Genomic DNA, 16,592 nt, shown 5'->3' on the forward strand with positions numbered 1-16,592 from the left:
AGTGAGGTGGAGGGACTACACAATGAAATGGCTCATAGGCCATAATGGGCAATGTACATGCACTGCTAGGTAGCAATGTGTATATATTTAAAAAAAAAAAAAAAAATATATGTATTATTAAATTTATCACCGAGGATTCCCAGTCTGACAACGGGGAATATTCAAGCATGTGAATCTATGAAAGATACCAATGCTGGAGAAATACAGTTACAGGTAAGTAACTAAGACATAGGCCCTCATTACGACCCAGGCGGTAAGGGGTTTACGCCGGCGTAAACTTCGCCGACCCTTACCGCCTGAGTACGAGTTCCCGTAGCGCCATGGTGATTTTAACGCCTGCTTTTTGCAGGCGTTAAAATCCATGGCGCTAAGGGACCTTGTTGTTAATTACGCCACCGTAATTTACGGTGGCGTAATTAACGCCTTCCCCACTCCCATTATGCCCTATGGGGCAAAAATGGGAATGGGGAAGGGTAAATGGGGATTGGGGACTTACCGCCCCGCCAAGGTCGGAATGGGGCGGTAAGTCGGCCAACCACCATGGCGGAGTTGGCAACTTAGCGCCATGGACCATGGTGCTAATAGCACCATGGTTCTCCGCCAAGGTCGTAATGAGGGCCATAGTCTCTTTCAGGAGCTGAATATTGTAATAATATAATTCCACTCTACAGGGATGGCAGTCCCCTATCGACGGAAACTCTATTCAGTCTCATTGGAGGAAGATTCTTTTTCATGTAACCCCTATATTCCAGAAAAGGTGAATCTACACAGGAGATGAAGACATTATTATTGGGATATGAACCCCTAATTAAATATACCCAGAAGTGGATCCCATGGTTGCAGTTCTTGGCAATCAAGGTCAGCCTGTCCCAGGTGACACTGTTGAATCCTTGCTTGGTGACATCACAATATTGTTTGATGTAACTAAAAGTACCACAGAACTCCCCTTTTTACACTAACTACAAGGAAAAGAGGTTGGGACAGGCAGGGTGGAGGGGGATCAAGGACCCTGGAAGAATTCACCCAACACATTCTTGTCCTCTGGGGGCTTTTACACTTTCCTACTCTGTTAGCATTGCATGCCCACCCATCTTTCGTTCCGATGGCACCATGTATGACTACTGTCACCTTTGTGGACCTAGAACATTCACTGGATGGACCACTCAGTTTGGGGACAATGGAATCATTACCCTTTCTCCTAAACCCACAGTGGTCTCCCTGATGCTTTATGCAGGTCATACACCACTCTGTCCCTTGCTTGCCCCAATCTTATTCTACCTCCTGCAACTCTGTGTTTGAAAGCTATATTACTATCTCTTTTGAGCCACGGCGGCCCCAGCCTGTTGTTGGGTTTCCTAGTTCACAACATTACAAAAGGTGAGATTCTGTGGTCAGATATGGTATGAATATCTACAAGTCTCAACTATATCCCTCTTACTGCTACGTCCCGTCCCCTTTCCTCCATACTTAAGGGACATCTCTCCGTCCTGTGGGACGGGACCAGAGCACTTTGTAAAAAGCATCAACATTTTTCCAAAAATGTGTCCTTCCTCTCTTTCTTGCGTGGGGCCCGGCACACGGCCGTAACCCCGCCCACCTTGGCTCCACCCCGCGCATCGCCCATCAGTCCTTTTCTCCACTCGATCGGGGCCGGACGCACTTGCATCCTCGGAAGATTTTCTTCTCTTTTTCCTCTCTGGCTCTCGCTAGCGTTCGTTTACTAGTCTGTCTATGTCTTTCAAGTTAGACGTTACAGATTGTTCATCGTGTCACCGTCGCTTCGCAAGGGCAGATCCCCATCCTCTTTGTTTAGAGTGTTTGGGTCCGGAACACTGTTGGGACTCCTGTTTTTACTGTGACTCCCTTTCGGTCCGGGCTCTTCAACGTCGGTTGGAGCGGTGGGAGGAGGTGTTCCGACGAACTCCTCCTTTGCATTTTCAGGCGTTCATCGACGAGAAGAAGAAACGCCTGGTAAGTTCTTTACTTTTCAGAGCATCCTGGCCGGGGGATACCTTCCCGGGTTCCTCTCGGTCCGGGAGGGGCAATGATTGCTCTGTCACCGGGGTTCGCCCTGAGGTGCCCGTTGGGCCTAATAATTCTACCAGAGTTTTGTCCGAGGATCTCCGTAAGGGGCCTGTGAATACCAGAGTACGCTCTGAGGCCCCTCCTGTGGGGGCTATTTGTAGACCCAGTTCTACTGAATCGTGGGGTACCGGAGCTCGCTCTGAGGCCTCTGTGTCGGCTTCCCTCAAAAACAAGACCGGGGTGCGCCCCGAGGCCTTGGCTGGGCTTGTTGTTACCGAACGGATGTTCGAGGCGTGCGCAGATAAGGCTGTTACCGGGCCTGGGTCCGAGGTCCCTCGTTCAGAGGCTAAAGCTACCAACAGTTCTGAGAGGCCTGTCAAGGCTTTGTCGGTGAAAGCGGTTGCTCACCGTTCCCGCTCTTGTGGTGACACCAGACCTGTTGAGGGGGCAAAGAAGCAAAGTTCTTCTTTTGCCGGCAGTGCCGAGGTCCTTCCTTCGAAGCCTCAGTTGGCGGTTGGTATGTCTCAAAAACATTCCAGGCCTCATGGTACCAGCTCTGCCGAGGTTTCTTATGTTAAGGCTAAGATTAAGACCCCTGGCCCATCGACGGGGACCCCTGCCTCACTTCCTCACATGCCGCAGTTCCCCTCAGATGAGGACAAAATGGTGCCCGTTCCCGCCACGACCACGGTGGCCATTTTAGGTGCTACCCCTACAACTACGCCATCGGCCTCTGGTGTAGGGCTTGGTCCCTTGGGTGAACCTAAAGTTCCTTGTGTGCATCCTTACCGGCCGGTTTATGATTGGAACGCCCGGATGCCTCTTCCGCACAATGTGTCGTTGCCCGCGGAGACGGCACCTTTGATTTATGTGGATATGTCGGTGGAGGGGCTGGTGTGGCACCCTTCCCCGTTATGTCCCTGGATTTGCCCACCTCATGAGAGGCCTCCTCAGGTTTCGAAACAGTCTCCAGAGGGCGCCTTTTTCGGTAAATTTCAAGCACTTATGCGCACAAACCCCATGAGGGAATATTTCAAAGGGCTTTTCAAGGAGATATGTCCACCTACGCCTCTGGCACCACCCGTTCCTCCGGTGGTTCCGCCAGCACGTTCCTTGCCCGTGGTGCCTCCCCCGGCTCTTCCGCCTTTGCCTCCATTGTCCCCAGTGGACAAGGCAGTGCCTGACACGGCTCAGCAGGATCCAGACCTGTCAGATAATCCTCAAAGCGATCAGGACAACGAGGACCTTCCCCGCTCTATCAGAGCCTTTCATGACCGGGTACTGGACATGATGAGTTTCTTAGATGTTCCGGTGGCCGAGGCACCCGCTCCGCAGGAGGGCGTGCTTTCTGGGGCATTCACCCTGTCTCCCTTGGAGTGTACCGGCCTGTTCCTGCAGAAGGACGTTCTGGCCGAGGTCCGAAGAGTCTGGGAAAAGCCACACTCGGGACTTTCTGTCAATAAGAAGATTGACGCGCGGTACAGGCTACATTCTTCGGAAGAGGTGGCCCTGTCGTCTTGTCTGCCTCCCTCCTCCACAGTGGTGGCTGCGGCTACGTTTCAATCCAGACCTGCAGCATCCTCTTCGATGACTTCTACTCAGGTCTTGGGAAAGGAGGACAAGCTCCTTGACTCCCTAGGGAGGAAAATCTTTGCCAACTCAGCCTTGCAGCTCAGGCAGGCCAATGCTGAGTTGATATTGGCGGGAGCTAACATGCGGATGTGGGAAGGTCTGTCGGAGTTTGAGGAGCACATCCCGGTCGAGAAGTTGGAAGACTTTAAAGGAGGCCTTTCCGATGCCAGGGTCTTGGCCCAGGATCTCCTGGAGGCTGCGGCTCATCACGTAGACACCTCGGCTCGGGGCCTGATGCTGGGGGTTGATACCTCACGGCAGGTGTGGCTGCATGCCACTAAATTTTCTAAGGAAGTGCAAGACAAGGTGTTGGACCTTCCATTCGATGGTAAGGAGCTTTTTCATTCTACTACTGATGTAGAGCTCACCAAGACCAAGGATAGCACTCAGACGGCTATATCATTGTCTGTTCTGGTCAAAGCTCCTTTCAAATCCCAGCAACCGTTGTCTCAAAGTCAACCCTCCTCTGGTTTTAGAGGCTTCCTCGACCTCAAATCTCTCAGAGTGGATACTCCTGCAGGGAATAACCGCCGTAGACAACAGCGCACGTGGTTTTTCTCCCGCTCCTCAGCCTCCTCATCGGGTTCAGGTGGCACTGCCACCGATAAGCCTGCCAAATGAGGGTTTTCCGCGCTCGCACAAGACCCGGGTGGGAGGACGTATTGCGTCTCATTGGGAGACCATCACAGAAGACAGATGGGTCTTGTCAGTCCCTCGAGCGGGCTTCCGCTTACATTTACCCCCTACCCCTCACCTCAACCCTGCTTTTCAGCTGTCAGGTTCACCCTCCCTCAAGGCCGAAGTTCAGAAACTTCTGGACCTCAGAGCTGTGGAACCCATTCACCTTAGGGAGCGAGGGGAGGGCTTCTACTCCCGACTGTTTACAGTGCCCAAACCCAACCAGGCTGGCCTGCGCACCATCGTAGACCTTTCCCAGTTCAATCTTTTCATACCCCAAGAGAAATTCAAGATGATCACGCCCTGCCAGATACGCTCCTCCTTACAGAGGGGCGATTGGCTCAGCGTTGTGGATCTTCAGGACACGTACATGCATATCCTGATTTGGAATCCACACAGGAGGTACCTCCGCTTCTCTTTGGGAGAGGAGCACTTACAGTTTCGGGTGCTTCCTTTTGGCCTCAGCTCGGCGCTGCGTGTCTTCAGGAAGATGATGTCGGTGATTGCGGCCTATCTTCGTCTCCAGGGTATCCATGTGTATCCATATTTGGACGACTGGCTCTTACGCAGCCCTTGTCCGCTGGCGGCAGCGGGCAATCTCCAGTCTCTCCTTCAGCTCCTGTTCCATCTTGGGCTGTCGGTGAACTGGTGGAAATCCTCCAGGACGGTCTCACAGGACCTGATTTTCCTGGGTTTTCGTTGGAACACGATCGACTGCAGAATGTATCTGACCGCGGACAGAATGGCGGATCTGTTAGCCACGTGTCAGATGTTTGCGCAGTCGGAGAGCATGTCGGCCTGGTGGTTCCAGAGGCTTCTGGGCCTCATGGAACCTGGTGTGTACTGGCTCTTCCTCTTGCTCGTCTCAAAATGAGATGGATCCAGATGGCACTTCGAAGTTCATGGCGTCAGGCAGTGGATCCGGATTCCAAGCGGATAATGATTCCGGATTCCATGAGAGTGGACCTGGATTGGTGGTCATCTCTCAGCAACCTGTCTGGGGGCGCAGGGTTTCAGGACCCGGTCCCCAGGGTGACAATCACGATGGACTCCTCCCTTCTGGGGTGGGGTGCGACGTTAGATCTTCTTCAGGTCTCGGACCTCTGGTCGCCCCAGGACAGGCACATCATCTGGAGCTTCTGGCGATCTTCCTAGCGCTCAGGGCGTTCAGATCGCTCATTGTCAACAAGGTGGTCCACATAAGAACGGACAATGTGGTGTCAATGTATTACATCAACAAGCAAGGGGGAACGAAGTCTCCCCCCCTCGTGGACCTGTCTATCCAGATTTGGGAGTGGGCCGTGCTTCATGGTGTCTGGCTGCTTGCAGTGCACATCCCGGGCCAGCTGAATGTCACAGCGGATGCCCTCAGCCGTCGGACAGTGGTCAGCTACGAGTGGGAATTGAAGGCGGAGGTCCTCTCATGGATTTTCTTGTGTTGGGGCACACCGGAGGTGGACCTCTTCGCTACGGCGGTGAACAAGAAGCTTCCTCAGTATGCCTCCAGAGGGGGGCTGGGAGCCTCCTCTCTGGGGGATGCTCTCGAGATTCCATGGCACAACATGAGAGCTTACGCCTTTCCGCCTCTGCCTCTAGTTCACCGTGCAATTTGGAAGTTGAAGAACTCAGTGAACTGTTCCCTTCTACTCATAGCTCCGTGGTGGCCGGCCAGGTTTTGGTTCTCAGAACTTCAACACCTGTCGGTGTATCCGCCGATCAGGTTACCAGTAACTCCTGATCTTCTTCACCAAGGGGAACAGCAGATGTGGCACCCCTCCCCACAATTGCTCAGCTTGGCGGCATGGTGCCTGAGTTCAAGTCAGAGCATTTGAATTTTTCTACGGATAACATGCGCATTATCCAGGCAGCCAGGAAACCCTCGACCAGATCTCAGTACAAGAGTAAATGGCTCAGGTTCTGTCATTGGTGTTTGGAGAAGAAGTTGGATCCAAGGGTGGCCACGATTGACACAGTGCTGTCCTTCGTGTCCTCCCTAGCAAAGTCAGAGGTTCATTTTCTGTCATGCAGGACTTACCTTTCAGCGGTTTCCGCTTATCTTTCTACAGACCAGTGCTGTTATTCTCTGAGTAACCCAGTGGTTAAGAGGCATTTTGAAGGGTTGACACGCCTCTACCCTCCGGTTCGTAGTCCGCATCCGCCGTGGGACCTAAATGTAGTCCTGACGGCGTTGTGCCATAAACCCTTTGAACCAATGGCCACGGTGGACCTCAAATACTTGTCTTGGAAAGTGTCCTTTTTGGTCGCCGTTACGTCAGCAAGGAGAGTAAGTGTGCTCCAGGCATTGTCGGTGGAGCATCCTTTCTTGGTCTTTCACAAGGACAAGGTAGTCCTTCGGACAAACCCGGCCTTTCTACCGAAGGTGGTGACCGAATTCCATCTGAATCAGTCGATCTACCTAGCAGTCTTTTTTCCGAACCCTGCCTCTGAGGCGGAGAGGGTTCTACACTGTCTTGATGTCCGAAGAGCTCTTAAGTTCTACCTGGACAGGACTTCCAAGCTTAGGAGTTCTTCTCAACTGTTTGTGACCTTCGGTAACCCTCAGGGCAGGCAGGCGTTTAAGCAACTATTTCTAGGTGGATCGCCGCCTGCATCACAGAGTCTTTCACCGTCCAAGTGCTGAAACCTTCTAAGGGTATTCATGCACACCTGGTGCGGGGTAAGGCAGCCGCGGTTGCTTTTCAGAAATATGTCCCCTGGGAGCCCATTGCTAGGGCAGCTACTTGGGCCTCCCCATCTGCTTTCTGTAAGCATTATTGTCTCGACATGAGCTCAAGAGCTGACGCTCACTTTGGTCAGGCTGTGCTGAAGAACCTTTTTCAGTAAGGGGTATTTCCATCCACCCATAGTTCCTGTAAGGAGTGCTTGGGAATCTCCCATAAGTATGGAGGAAAGGGGACGGGATGTAGGAGTATTACCAGGTTACTCACCGTTGTGACCACCTTACTCCTAGTCCATAGTCCCCTTTCCTCCATATGCCCGCCCGCCGTCCCCTCTAATAAGGTTCCTCTGTTATTGCTAATGGGTCTTTGACCCGGTGATAGAAAAGGACTGATGGGCCATGCACGGGGCGGAGCCAAGGTGGGCGGGGTTCCGGCCGCGTGCCGGGCCCCGCGCAAGAAAGAGAGGAAGGACACATTTTTGGAAAAATGTGGATGCTTTTTACAAAGTGCTCCAGTCCCATCCCAGAGGACAGAGAGATGTCCCATAAGTATGGAGGAAAGGGGCCTATGGACTAGGAGTAAGGTGGTCACTACGGTGAGTAACCTGGTAATTCCTCTCTTCCATTCTCTACTCCCAGAAAAGGAACCAAGGACACAAGCTTTAATTATTCAATGTAACTGCTCCACTTCACGGTTTGTTTGGGGTGATAGAATACACTGGTGCAGTGCTCTATCCCTTTCTCTCTCACAAAAGTGCACATGTCTTCAGACTTGATCTGGAATCCATTGTTTTTTAGCAAAACCGTATGAGACCCTTGTCTCCTGACTATATCTTCCAGAAACCTTTTATTCTCCTTTGTACACGTTAGTGGTCTGTGCGACTTCCACCCAACTTGTAAGAAAATCTAATAATACAATGCAGTAAAAGCTTGTTCCCACACAGCAAATGGGTCCAACTGTGTCTGACCCAACATCTTAGAAGCTGTCGTTGTCATGGGTGGCCTTCTTGACTTGCCACCCTTCTCACTGTTCCCACACATCAATCATTACACTTCCTATTTGGAGGTCGCAGCTTGGCCACCAATAGCCTACTCTAGTCTTTTTATTTTCTTTTGTAATCCTTTGTGTCCCTAATGGACCAACAATATTATGCATTTGTGAATACCCATAAGTGGCCCTATTCTGTCACCCCTCCTTTCTATGCCTGCTTGTATGTACAGCTTGTCACGTACTGCACACCATGCCCCACATCCCAACTGCTTAAAATTGATACGGTTGCACATATTTTTTTTCAAACCACTCTGTTATCTCAATTTCTACCCGGTCTTTTCTCATGACTTCCTCCCATTCCTCTTTGGACAGTGTGTCCTGCTGTACTGACATGACTTGTTCTTCCCCGGACACATCCTCCCTGTCCGCGTTTCCTGAGAGCTGTGATAAGGCTGTCAACCTCTTTGTTCTTGGTGCCTGGACTATATACCACATCAAATGTGTGCTCTTGCATGCTGGTTATCAATTTGTGTGTGCAATGACATTCTGCCTAATCCTTTTTATGGAGAGTAACTCCTTCAAGGGCTTGTGGTCTGTTCAGCCCTCCAATCGTACAACCCAAATAAATTAGATACATTTCTAGGCAGCCATATTAATTGAAAGCATTTCTTTCTCTGTGGTCCTGCATCCTTCAGTACTCGAAAAGCAAAGTCTGCGACCAGTTCTTGGCTTCTGTCTACCTGGATCAGGACTGCCCTTGCTTCATTGACATGAATGTTCTCTATGCACATTTGTAATTCTGCAGTAAGAGTGCTCATTTGATTTGTTCAGATTATTTTCTGCAATTATGGTCCCACATAGAGCTCTCGCCTTTCCTCGCTCATTTGAGCATGTGGGTCATGCTGTCTGCAAAGTTGTGTACAATCCTAGTGTGGCATAATGTTCGGTCATGGCTAGGCAAGGTAGCACTTATTCTTTGTCAGCTGGCACAAGGGTCTTCCACCAGGTCCTTCTTGGGCTCCACTCAGCTTTACGAAATAATATGTCTTTGCTATTCAATCTCTCACCTACTTAGCCTGCACTTTGCTTTCATTAGCATCTGGCCTGACCTTGCAATTTTTCCCAAAGCACTTTATAGTCATCCGTTATGTTCATTTTGGTATTTTCCATAGATCCCTATGTCATCCAGGACGAATACAGTACCATTCTCTCCTGGGAATAGATGATACATGAGCCTTTAGAAGAGTGCTGCTGTGGATACTAATCCAAATGGCATACTTACACATCGAAACAGGCCTTCTAGTGTTACAAAAGCTGTTAGCTGTTTGGAGTCCTGTGCAATTAGACCTGATGACATGCTGCTGTTAAATCTAGAGTGAAGAAATGTTTTGTTTCCCCTAACTTAGTTAATAACTCTACTCCATTGGGAAGCAGATGGTGATCTGTCAAAATGCATTTATTCAGGGAGCACATGTCTCATTTTGCCAGTAGGCTTACTGATGACCACCACCAAAGATGCCCGATCCACTGCCTCCACTCTCTATTATATCTTGTTGTTCCATAGCTAGTAAAGTGGCCTTGAAATCCTCTTGTGTTGTGACTGGAATGCTGCACTCTTTCTGTACTACCAGTTGCATACCTGGCATTATGTGGTGTTCCTGATGTGGTGCGAGGATCTTATGAATCATCCAAGACCAGCTCTGAACACATCTTTATTACAACACTTCCATCTTCACAGGCTATCACCACTTCCTCCATATTTGGATCTAATGTTATTCCCAGTTTTTATTGGCTCAGGAGTGGGCTGCTTCCTTTCTGGTATATATATACCTTGCCGCTAGTCTGTCGTTCTGCATGGAACCATTGTATCAGAGTTTTTGTTTTGTCCTAATGTTTTGGCAGTACGGTATGTTTTGGGCTTCAGTCCACAACTATCTCAACAGTTTCCCATTCTACCATGATGTGAGCATGGGCCTCTTTCCCACCTCTTCTTCATCCTCGATGGCGAACAGGCCTTCCTCAAACTCTTAGCATATCTCCTGTACTGTATTTGTTGTGCTCAGACTCCTACAGCACTTGGCAATGTGGCCTCTCCTCCTGCACCCCCTGTAGATCATCCTGATGGTAGGACACACTTCACTTCTGGATAAATGGTACTGGCTATCACCCTTAAAATACTTCATTTTCTTTTCTCAGTCCGGTCTAACCAACTAGCCTTCCATAGGGTTCTACATGTTGAGATTGATTTTTGCTGTATCAGGTGGATTTAATAATAAATAAATAATAATTTGGCATTTATATGGCGCTACGAACCCTCAGGTATCTAAGCGCTGCTGATTATTACCCACGGTGTGTGGTGCTCATTTATCGACCTCGGAAGGATGAAAGGCTGAGTTTGGCCCCGCCGGGATTCGAACCTGCGTTAGCAGACTCCGCACTGATGTCAAAGCGAGCGCTCTACTCGCTGTGCCACTTGACCGACTCCGAGGAGAAGGTGGTACTGGTTCCTGCCATAAACTGTTTCAGTGTTTTTTTTTCTTGGCGTCTCTTTTCAGGATCCTTGAAGAACTGTGAAGTGTGTGGCACCTCCTTAACAACATGTAGCACCACACCCAAGCTCAAGGTGGACTACGATGTAGCTTGGACATTGCCATCCATGCATTCCAGCATGAACTGGCCCCACGGTCGTTCCTCCACTTGGGTGCCAAAATTGCATGTTGTTGCTAGACCCCTTAGCGCTGTTATGTATTGTTCTGCGCTTTCTCCTACCCCGTGCATCCTTTTCCCAAAGCGGCACCTCTATAACACCATTTTCACACTGTTTTCTTAGTGCTTGCCCAACATTTTGTTATAAACAACACGAAAAAAGTGATGGCTAGAAGGTTTTAAATACATCTAAACACTAGCATATCTCTGGGCGAGGATCCAGACCATTGTTCTTCAGCCTGCCATGCCATTGCAGAAGGGGAAGACGATATACAAATCAGGCTTGTCCAAACCCAGCAAGAGCAGTCCAGTGCAAACTTTTTGGCATTTTACAAACTCATTGTTTCCTCTTGCTTCTTCATGGTTCAGAAATGGCACATTTTCAAATTTGTCTTGACTTACTGTCTCCAGGCCGTGTACGAGCAAGGACGTGTTTCTTTTTACCCCATAGCTAGTGCTATAGGCTGCCTGCACATACATGTAAATCATTTTTTCCATCTCTTTCATGGGACTGGTTTATCTCTATTTGAAGCCAGGCAGAAATGTGGTGGTTGTACACTCTGCATGTTTTCTCCTTCGGGACTTTGTTCCCTGTGAAGTCTAGTGATGCTAACTGCACAATACTCTTCACCACTTTTTTGTGAATCAGTCTTCCTTCTTTTCCGTGTGGAAAATGTCACCAGTCCCATGCAGTCTGATAGCTCTATACAGTGGTGATTGCTGCCTTGAATCTCTTACTTAAGAGTGTCTTACAGCATTGCTTTGTTTTATTTATGCCCTCCTCCCGGTTTCTGGGCTGCTTTTGTTCCTTCTGTCTCTTGCTGCACTTGGATTACATGTGGTGATGTCTGCAAGTGCTGCTTCAGTCATTTCTGGTGCTCCACTAAGCCTCCTGTGTTGCATAGTGACAACAAATTCAGCAACTGAGAGCATCGTCTGCATTACTAGCCAACGGCATGCAGTGATGTGGTGCACCTTCTTGTGCTCTGCATCTCTCTAGGGCTTGTCCTTGGCAGTGGACTGGGCCTTTTATTTTCTTTATATTCATTATCATTATTTTTTCTGTGGATAATACGGGTATCTGCCTCTATTAGACATCTTCTTCGGTCCTTGGGATCCTTCTCATTATGCAGTTTCAATCCCACTCTGTCGTCCAGCAGCTGTGAAGTTTATGACTTCTCCTGATCACCATTGACCCTGTAAGCAATATGTACGTGCACTAGCCTGTCTGCACTGACGATGCTGGAGTACCTTTTAGTGACATTATCACATGATTCCCTTAATAGCTGGGTGATTCCACCTGATAGGTGTTGTTGGTATTAATTTAGTAATACACTGTATTTGAGCCTGATGAGCGCAGTAATTAAACACGACCTGTGCAGAAACGTAGTTGATACCCCTAGTAGTATAGAAATGCATTTTTTAAGAAACACAGGGATTTACAACCATCTCTGTCTTTCTTTACTTTGCTTCCTTTTTCATCTCAGAGTACAAACTTCCGCCAGTCCTTTTGTCTCGTGCCTCCGATGAATTGTTTAATATAGAGAAGAGAAGCTGCAGGCCACCAGTAAAAATGGTACAAGTGCCTGGCCCCTCCACGCTCCTGGCTGGATGTTTTAAAACCACCATAAAGTATGTTAATCCATATCTCCTTTTCACAAAAGGCACCAAAAACAGTTATATAACCACCCCTATACAAAGGTACCCCCACTCTTTTAAAACCCAGTGACCAGAGGAGTAGTGTAAGGAATACTGTACAATAAAATATTATGGTTGCAAAAAAACTCATATCATTGAAGATTAGAGTTATAGTGCACACCTCTAGGTTTGAGAGGTGGATTGCATTCACATATCATACATTGGTTGATAAAAATAACAAATTCCCACCACGTTATCGGGGGCTTTATCTAGCTGGAGTCCTTTAATGCAGTGAAACCACTTTCTCTTACAGTGCAGGATTGAACCGATGAAGCAGCATACCAGCCTGGGGTGTACTGGCGATAGTGAAATCTGACCAACCCCACCCGTTCGTCCTCCCCTGTGCTATCAGTATAGGCGATTTCGGGAGATTGACGATTTTTACACTTTTCCAGTAATAGGAAGTTAGGACACAAGGTCGGTATACCAGTCTGGGGTGTACTGGCGATAGTGAAATTTGACCAACCCCACCCATTCGCCCTGCACAGGGGTCGAGCGGGGTCCGGCCCTGTGCTATCAGTATAAGCGATTTTGTGAGTTTGCCAATTTTGTGATTTTCAAAAATAGCAAGTTATGGCACAATAAAACATAGACAAGGCTATAGCAGACCCCCACGTGCATGTCAGCTACAGACCCGTGCAACGCCAGGTGGTAACTCTAGTAGTAAAATGAGACAAACACTTTTTCTATTTTGTCAGATGCCTCTTCGAAATCGGTACAATATTATGGTCCATTGCGTTAGGTAGAAGGATCAATAAAAAGGAACCCTGAGCTCGAAGTGCAAATAAAGCAGGAATACTAGGATAATAGATTCAACTTCCCGCCTCTCATTTCCAAGTCCATAAATTATATAGTTATAACATAACAGGAACCTAACAGTATATATAAAGGGTAAAAGTTAAAGGGTTACAGGGAGCAAAGACAGTTCAGGGAGCACAAGAGGCTGACCACGTCTGTATGAAAATATCAAAATAGACATATATCTTAAAGCATGCTACCTGGGAAAAAGGCAAAATGCATATTATTCAGACAACAAAGCAGTAACATAAAACTTCATGCCTTCTGAAGATTGCCCTGGGCTTATTTACTCGTGTAGTCTGCCGGATGTGTTGCTTTAAAGAGACAACATGGATTCCAATATGATTTGAATAAACAACTTTAGTCTCCCTCCCTCGCCTAGACAACACCTTATTTTCAGATTCTTAGGAACATATTTGGGCAATTCTTCAAATTCTAGGATTGATCATTCATTTCACTAATATATTTTCTTTTTCTTGATTTACTTAATTAACATAGAGAAAACAACGTTTAGAAAATCAATGGCAATCCATAGTGTGCAAGAGGGTGATGAGCTGCCCGCTGACTGACTGGCGATGAAATTGCTGTGACCCAAGTACTAGATCATACTGAAAGAGTAGGTTACAGGAGAGAAAAGGATAGGTGGAATTGAGGCCTCCAGGAACTGTGGTTGCTTTTTGAAGGCAGCGGCTCTGTGTGTGAATAGTTACCGTGTGCGCTGAAAGGCCTGACAAATGTCCAGATGCCAATACATTCTTATTTTCACGCAAACAAAGTTTCTGTACTCATTAGGTGGCATCCACCAAAATTACCAGTGGTTCTTATGGCTATTTGGTAGACAGTTTCAAAATTGAAGCCAACAAATGGCTATTGATTGGTTTTTGGAGGTGGATTAGGCCCTGGTTGGTGAGGAGTTGGAGTGCAACCCCTAAGGTTTAACACATTTGTTTCACACTGTAGGAAGATTGGGAGTAGCGTTATGGAGCAAGCCAGCTCTTAAATAAAAGTATCTTCTTTAACCTTCTCAATACAGAAATGGAAGGGACGTCTTCATTATGGTGTCAGACCTTTTCAGAGGTGGGATGAACCTTCCTTAGAACTTCTCTTTGCAAGACCTTAGGGGAATCATTAGGTGTACGGTCCGGATTGGTTATGGTTCCCAAGCAGTCATGCCTATTTAGCACAGGCAGGGATCTCTGGGACCTCCACGGTCTAATGTATGTATTGATTCTTAATCCCCTTGCCCCTTCTCCTGTGCGTACCCAGCGTTTCTGTGTCTGTCCTCTCTGTCTGTCATGTCAATCAATATAAATGACCTCTGTGTTAAATGGGTTGCTGATGACAGCCAGAGAACCTGCTCCTGGCCAGTAAATGCAAAGGCGCAGCCGTGAAACTGGCGGACTTCGGCCTGGCGATCGAGGTCCAAGGAGAGCAACAGGCCTGGTTCGGTGAGTACATCCTCCACGGTTTCGGCATCTCAGGGGTATACATCCCTTTTTATCTGTAAGAGAATTGACCTGGGGTTGAGTCAGTCTCTATTATAGTACATGCGACCTTTGATGCTAAAAGAGTGAAACTCCTCTTTAGTTTTTGGTCTGTGATGTTGACTAAGTTTTGTAATACAGTGGGATCATGATAAAGGTGTTGAATGTGTGAGACTTAATTGAAGTGTCTGAGATTGTGATGTTGAATTAGTGAGTCTTTGTTCAAGCGTATGAGGCTAGTGATGTGGAAAGAGGGGGCAAGCCATTGAGGTAAACGAGTCAAGCCTTGCGATTTCAAATGAGTGAGACCCCATTGATGTGTCTGAGGCCTACAAAGTTGAATTAAAAAGACTATAGTGAAGCGTATGTAGATTATGGGGGAGTCAGACTTCAATTAAGTGCACAAGAAGGTGGGGGGATAGGTCAGGGGTAACGCTTTTATCTTGGAAGCAAGACAACGCAGCGCGACACAGATTCCAATCCCGATCCTGCGCTTAGAAACCAATCTCTGCTATTATGCACGTTATAAAAGAACAATAATAATCATAATAATAATAGTGTTGTGGGTTTGAGTGAGTCATTATTGAAGTGCATGAAGCCAGTCATGCCTCAGTGAGAGTGACTCCTTTGAGGTGAACACTTTGTATTTGTTCTCTGTTTCGGCAGCGGTAGATTTCTTGCCCTTCCTCAGTGTGTGTCTTTGCCCCGCAGCCTTCTTGCTCGAGCTCATCTGCAGTTTTCTCTGGTTGCCTTGCTCGCAACCTTGCTACCCAGAATTAGCTCTCTGACACCTAATTTGCGTTTCTCTGCATCTCATTGGCAGGCTTTGCTGGCACCCCCGGATATCTCTCCCCAGAAGTGTTGCGCAAGGAGGCATATGGAAAACCAGTGGATATCTGGGCATGCGGTAAGTCCTGATGGTTGGTTTTCATTTGTTCCTCTTTGAATGTGGTTGAAGCTTTAAGTACACCTGCTCAGTTGCTTTGTTCCAGATTCATATGTGCTGTTCTCTTTGTTTGACACAAAGCATCCCTTAGATGTGAGGCACAATGACTTCCAGTCAGATTCATGGTTTTGTATAGTTATCACAAAAGACTGAAGATGGAAAATTGGAGCCCTTGGGTCCCTGATCTCAACAAGACATTAAAGTCTGCCTTAAGAGAATTGGACATCAGAACATAGGTGGTTCATCATGAAATGGACCATTTTTGCAGACCTCTCGCTTATCAGTTTGAATCACAGCGTGATCTGATTATTGCTCTGACCACTAGATGGGATTTGTTTGTGAACTCAGCCACGCTCCCAAAAAGCATATATCATAATTTACTGTAACAAATGAACTTCTCTCAATGTTACTAATTTCAAGGCATTTACAGCAAAACATGTAACACAGGCATTACAGATACAGGTGTACCTGGGTAGGCTACAAGTTCCACAGGTTGAGATAGCATGTTATTGAACTACATAAGTTTATGATTTAGCATATCCTATGGCTTTCTCGTGCTTATCCTTATAAGCACGAGAAAGCCATAGGATAATCGTAGGAAAAAAGAATACAAGGTAAAGACAATGGGCCTCATTGTACATTTCGCAAAAGAGAGACCTTGGCTGTGAAGCCAGCGGTGCGGGCTGCACTCCTATGTACCACTTGAGTGTGGTTTCATGCAGTAATTTAAAGTTCAACAAAAGTATACTTTGAAAACAAATATAGGTTTATTAAGTCTTAGTTTGCTTATTGTTTCCATAAACTGTAATTCCTCTGGGGGAATTAGAATTATGAGGCTGAAATGTCACATTAGGGCCTATGCATTTCGGGTGTAAAACCCTTCTTCAGGTCCTGTGAACATATATATATATTTCTGAGGCTTGTGGAATCTGCTTAGATCACGTGCTGTGCATA

General features: G+C 47.5%; 1 protein-coding gene across 21 annotated transcripts in view; it reads left to right on the plus strand.

Annotated features, from left to right (window-relative positions):
- The window catches only part of CAMK2B (calcium/calmodulin dependent protein kinase II beta), a 1,630,344-nt gene that overhangs the window by 808,459 nt on the left and 805,293 nt on the right, over nucleotides 1-16,592 (plus strand). For all 21 annotated transcript variants that reach the window (XM_069618980.1, XM_069618981.1, XM_069618979.1 and 18 more), the window contains exons 7-8: nucleotides 14,554-14,656; nucleotides 15,516-15,599. In XM_069618980.1, the coding sequence (XP_069475081.1) occupies nucleotides 14,554-14,656; nucleotides 15,516-15,599 (187 nt within the window). The remainder of the gene's footprint in view (nucleotides 1-14,553; nucleotides 14,657-15,515; nucleotides 15,600-16,592) is intronic.

The sequence above is a fragment of the Ambystoma mexicanum genome, chromosome 10, assembly GCF_040938575.1.
Source record: "Ambystoma mexicanum isolate Mex_15411 chromosome 10, UKY_AmexF1_1, whole genome shotgun sequence".
Taxonomy (NCBI): Eukaryota; Metazoa; Chordata; class Amphibia; order Caudata; family Ambystomatidae; genus Ambystoma; species Ambystoma mexicanum.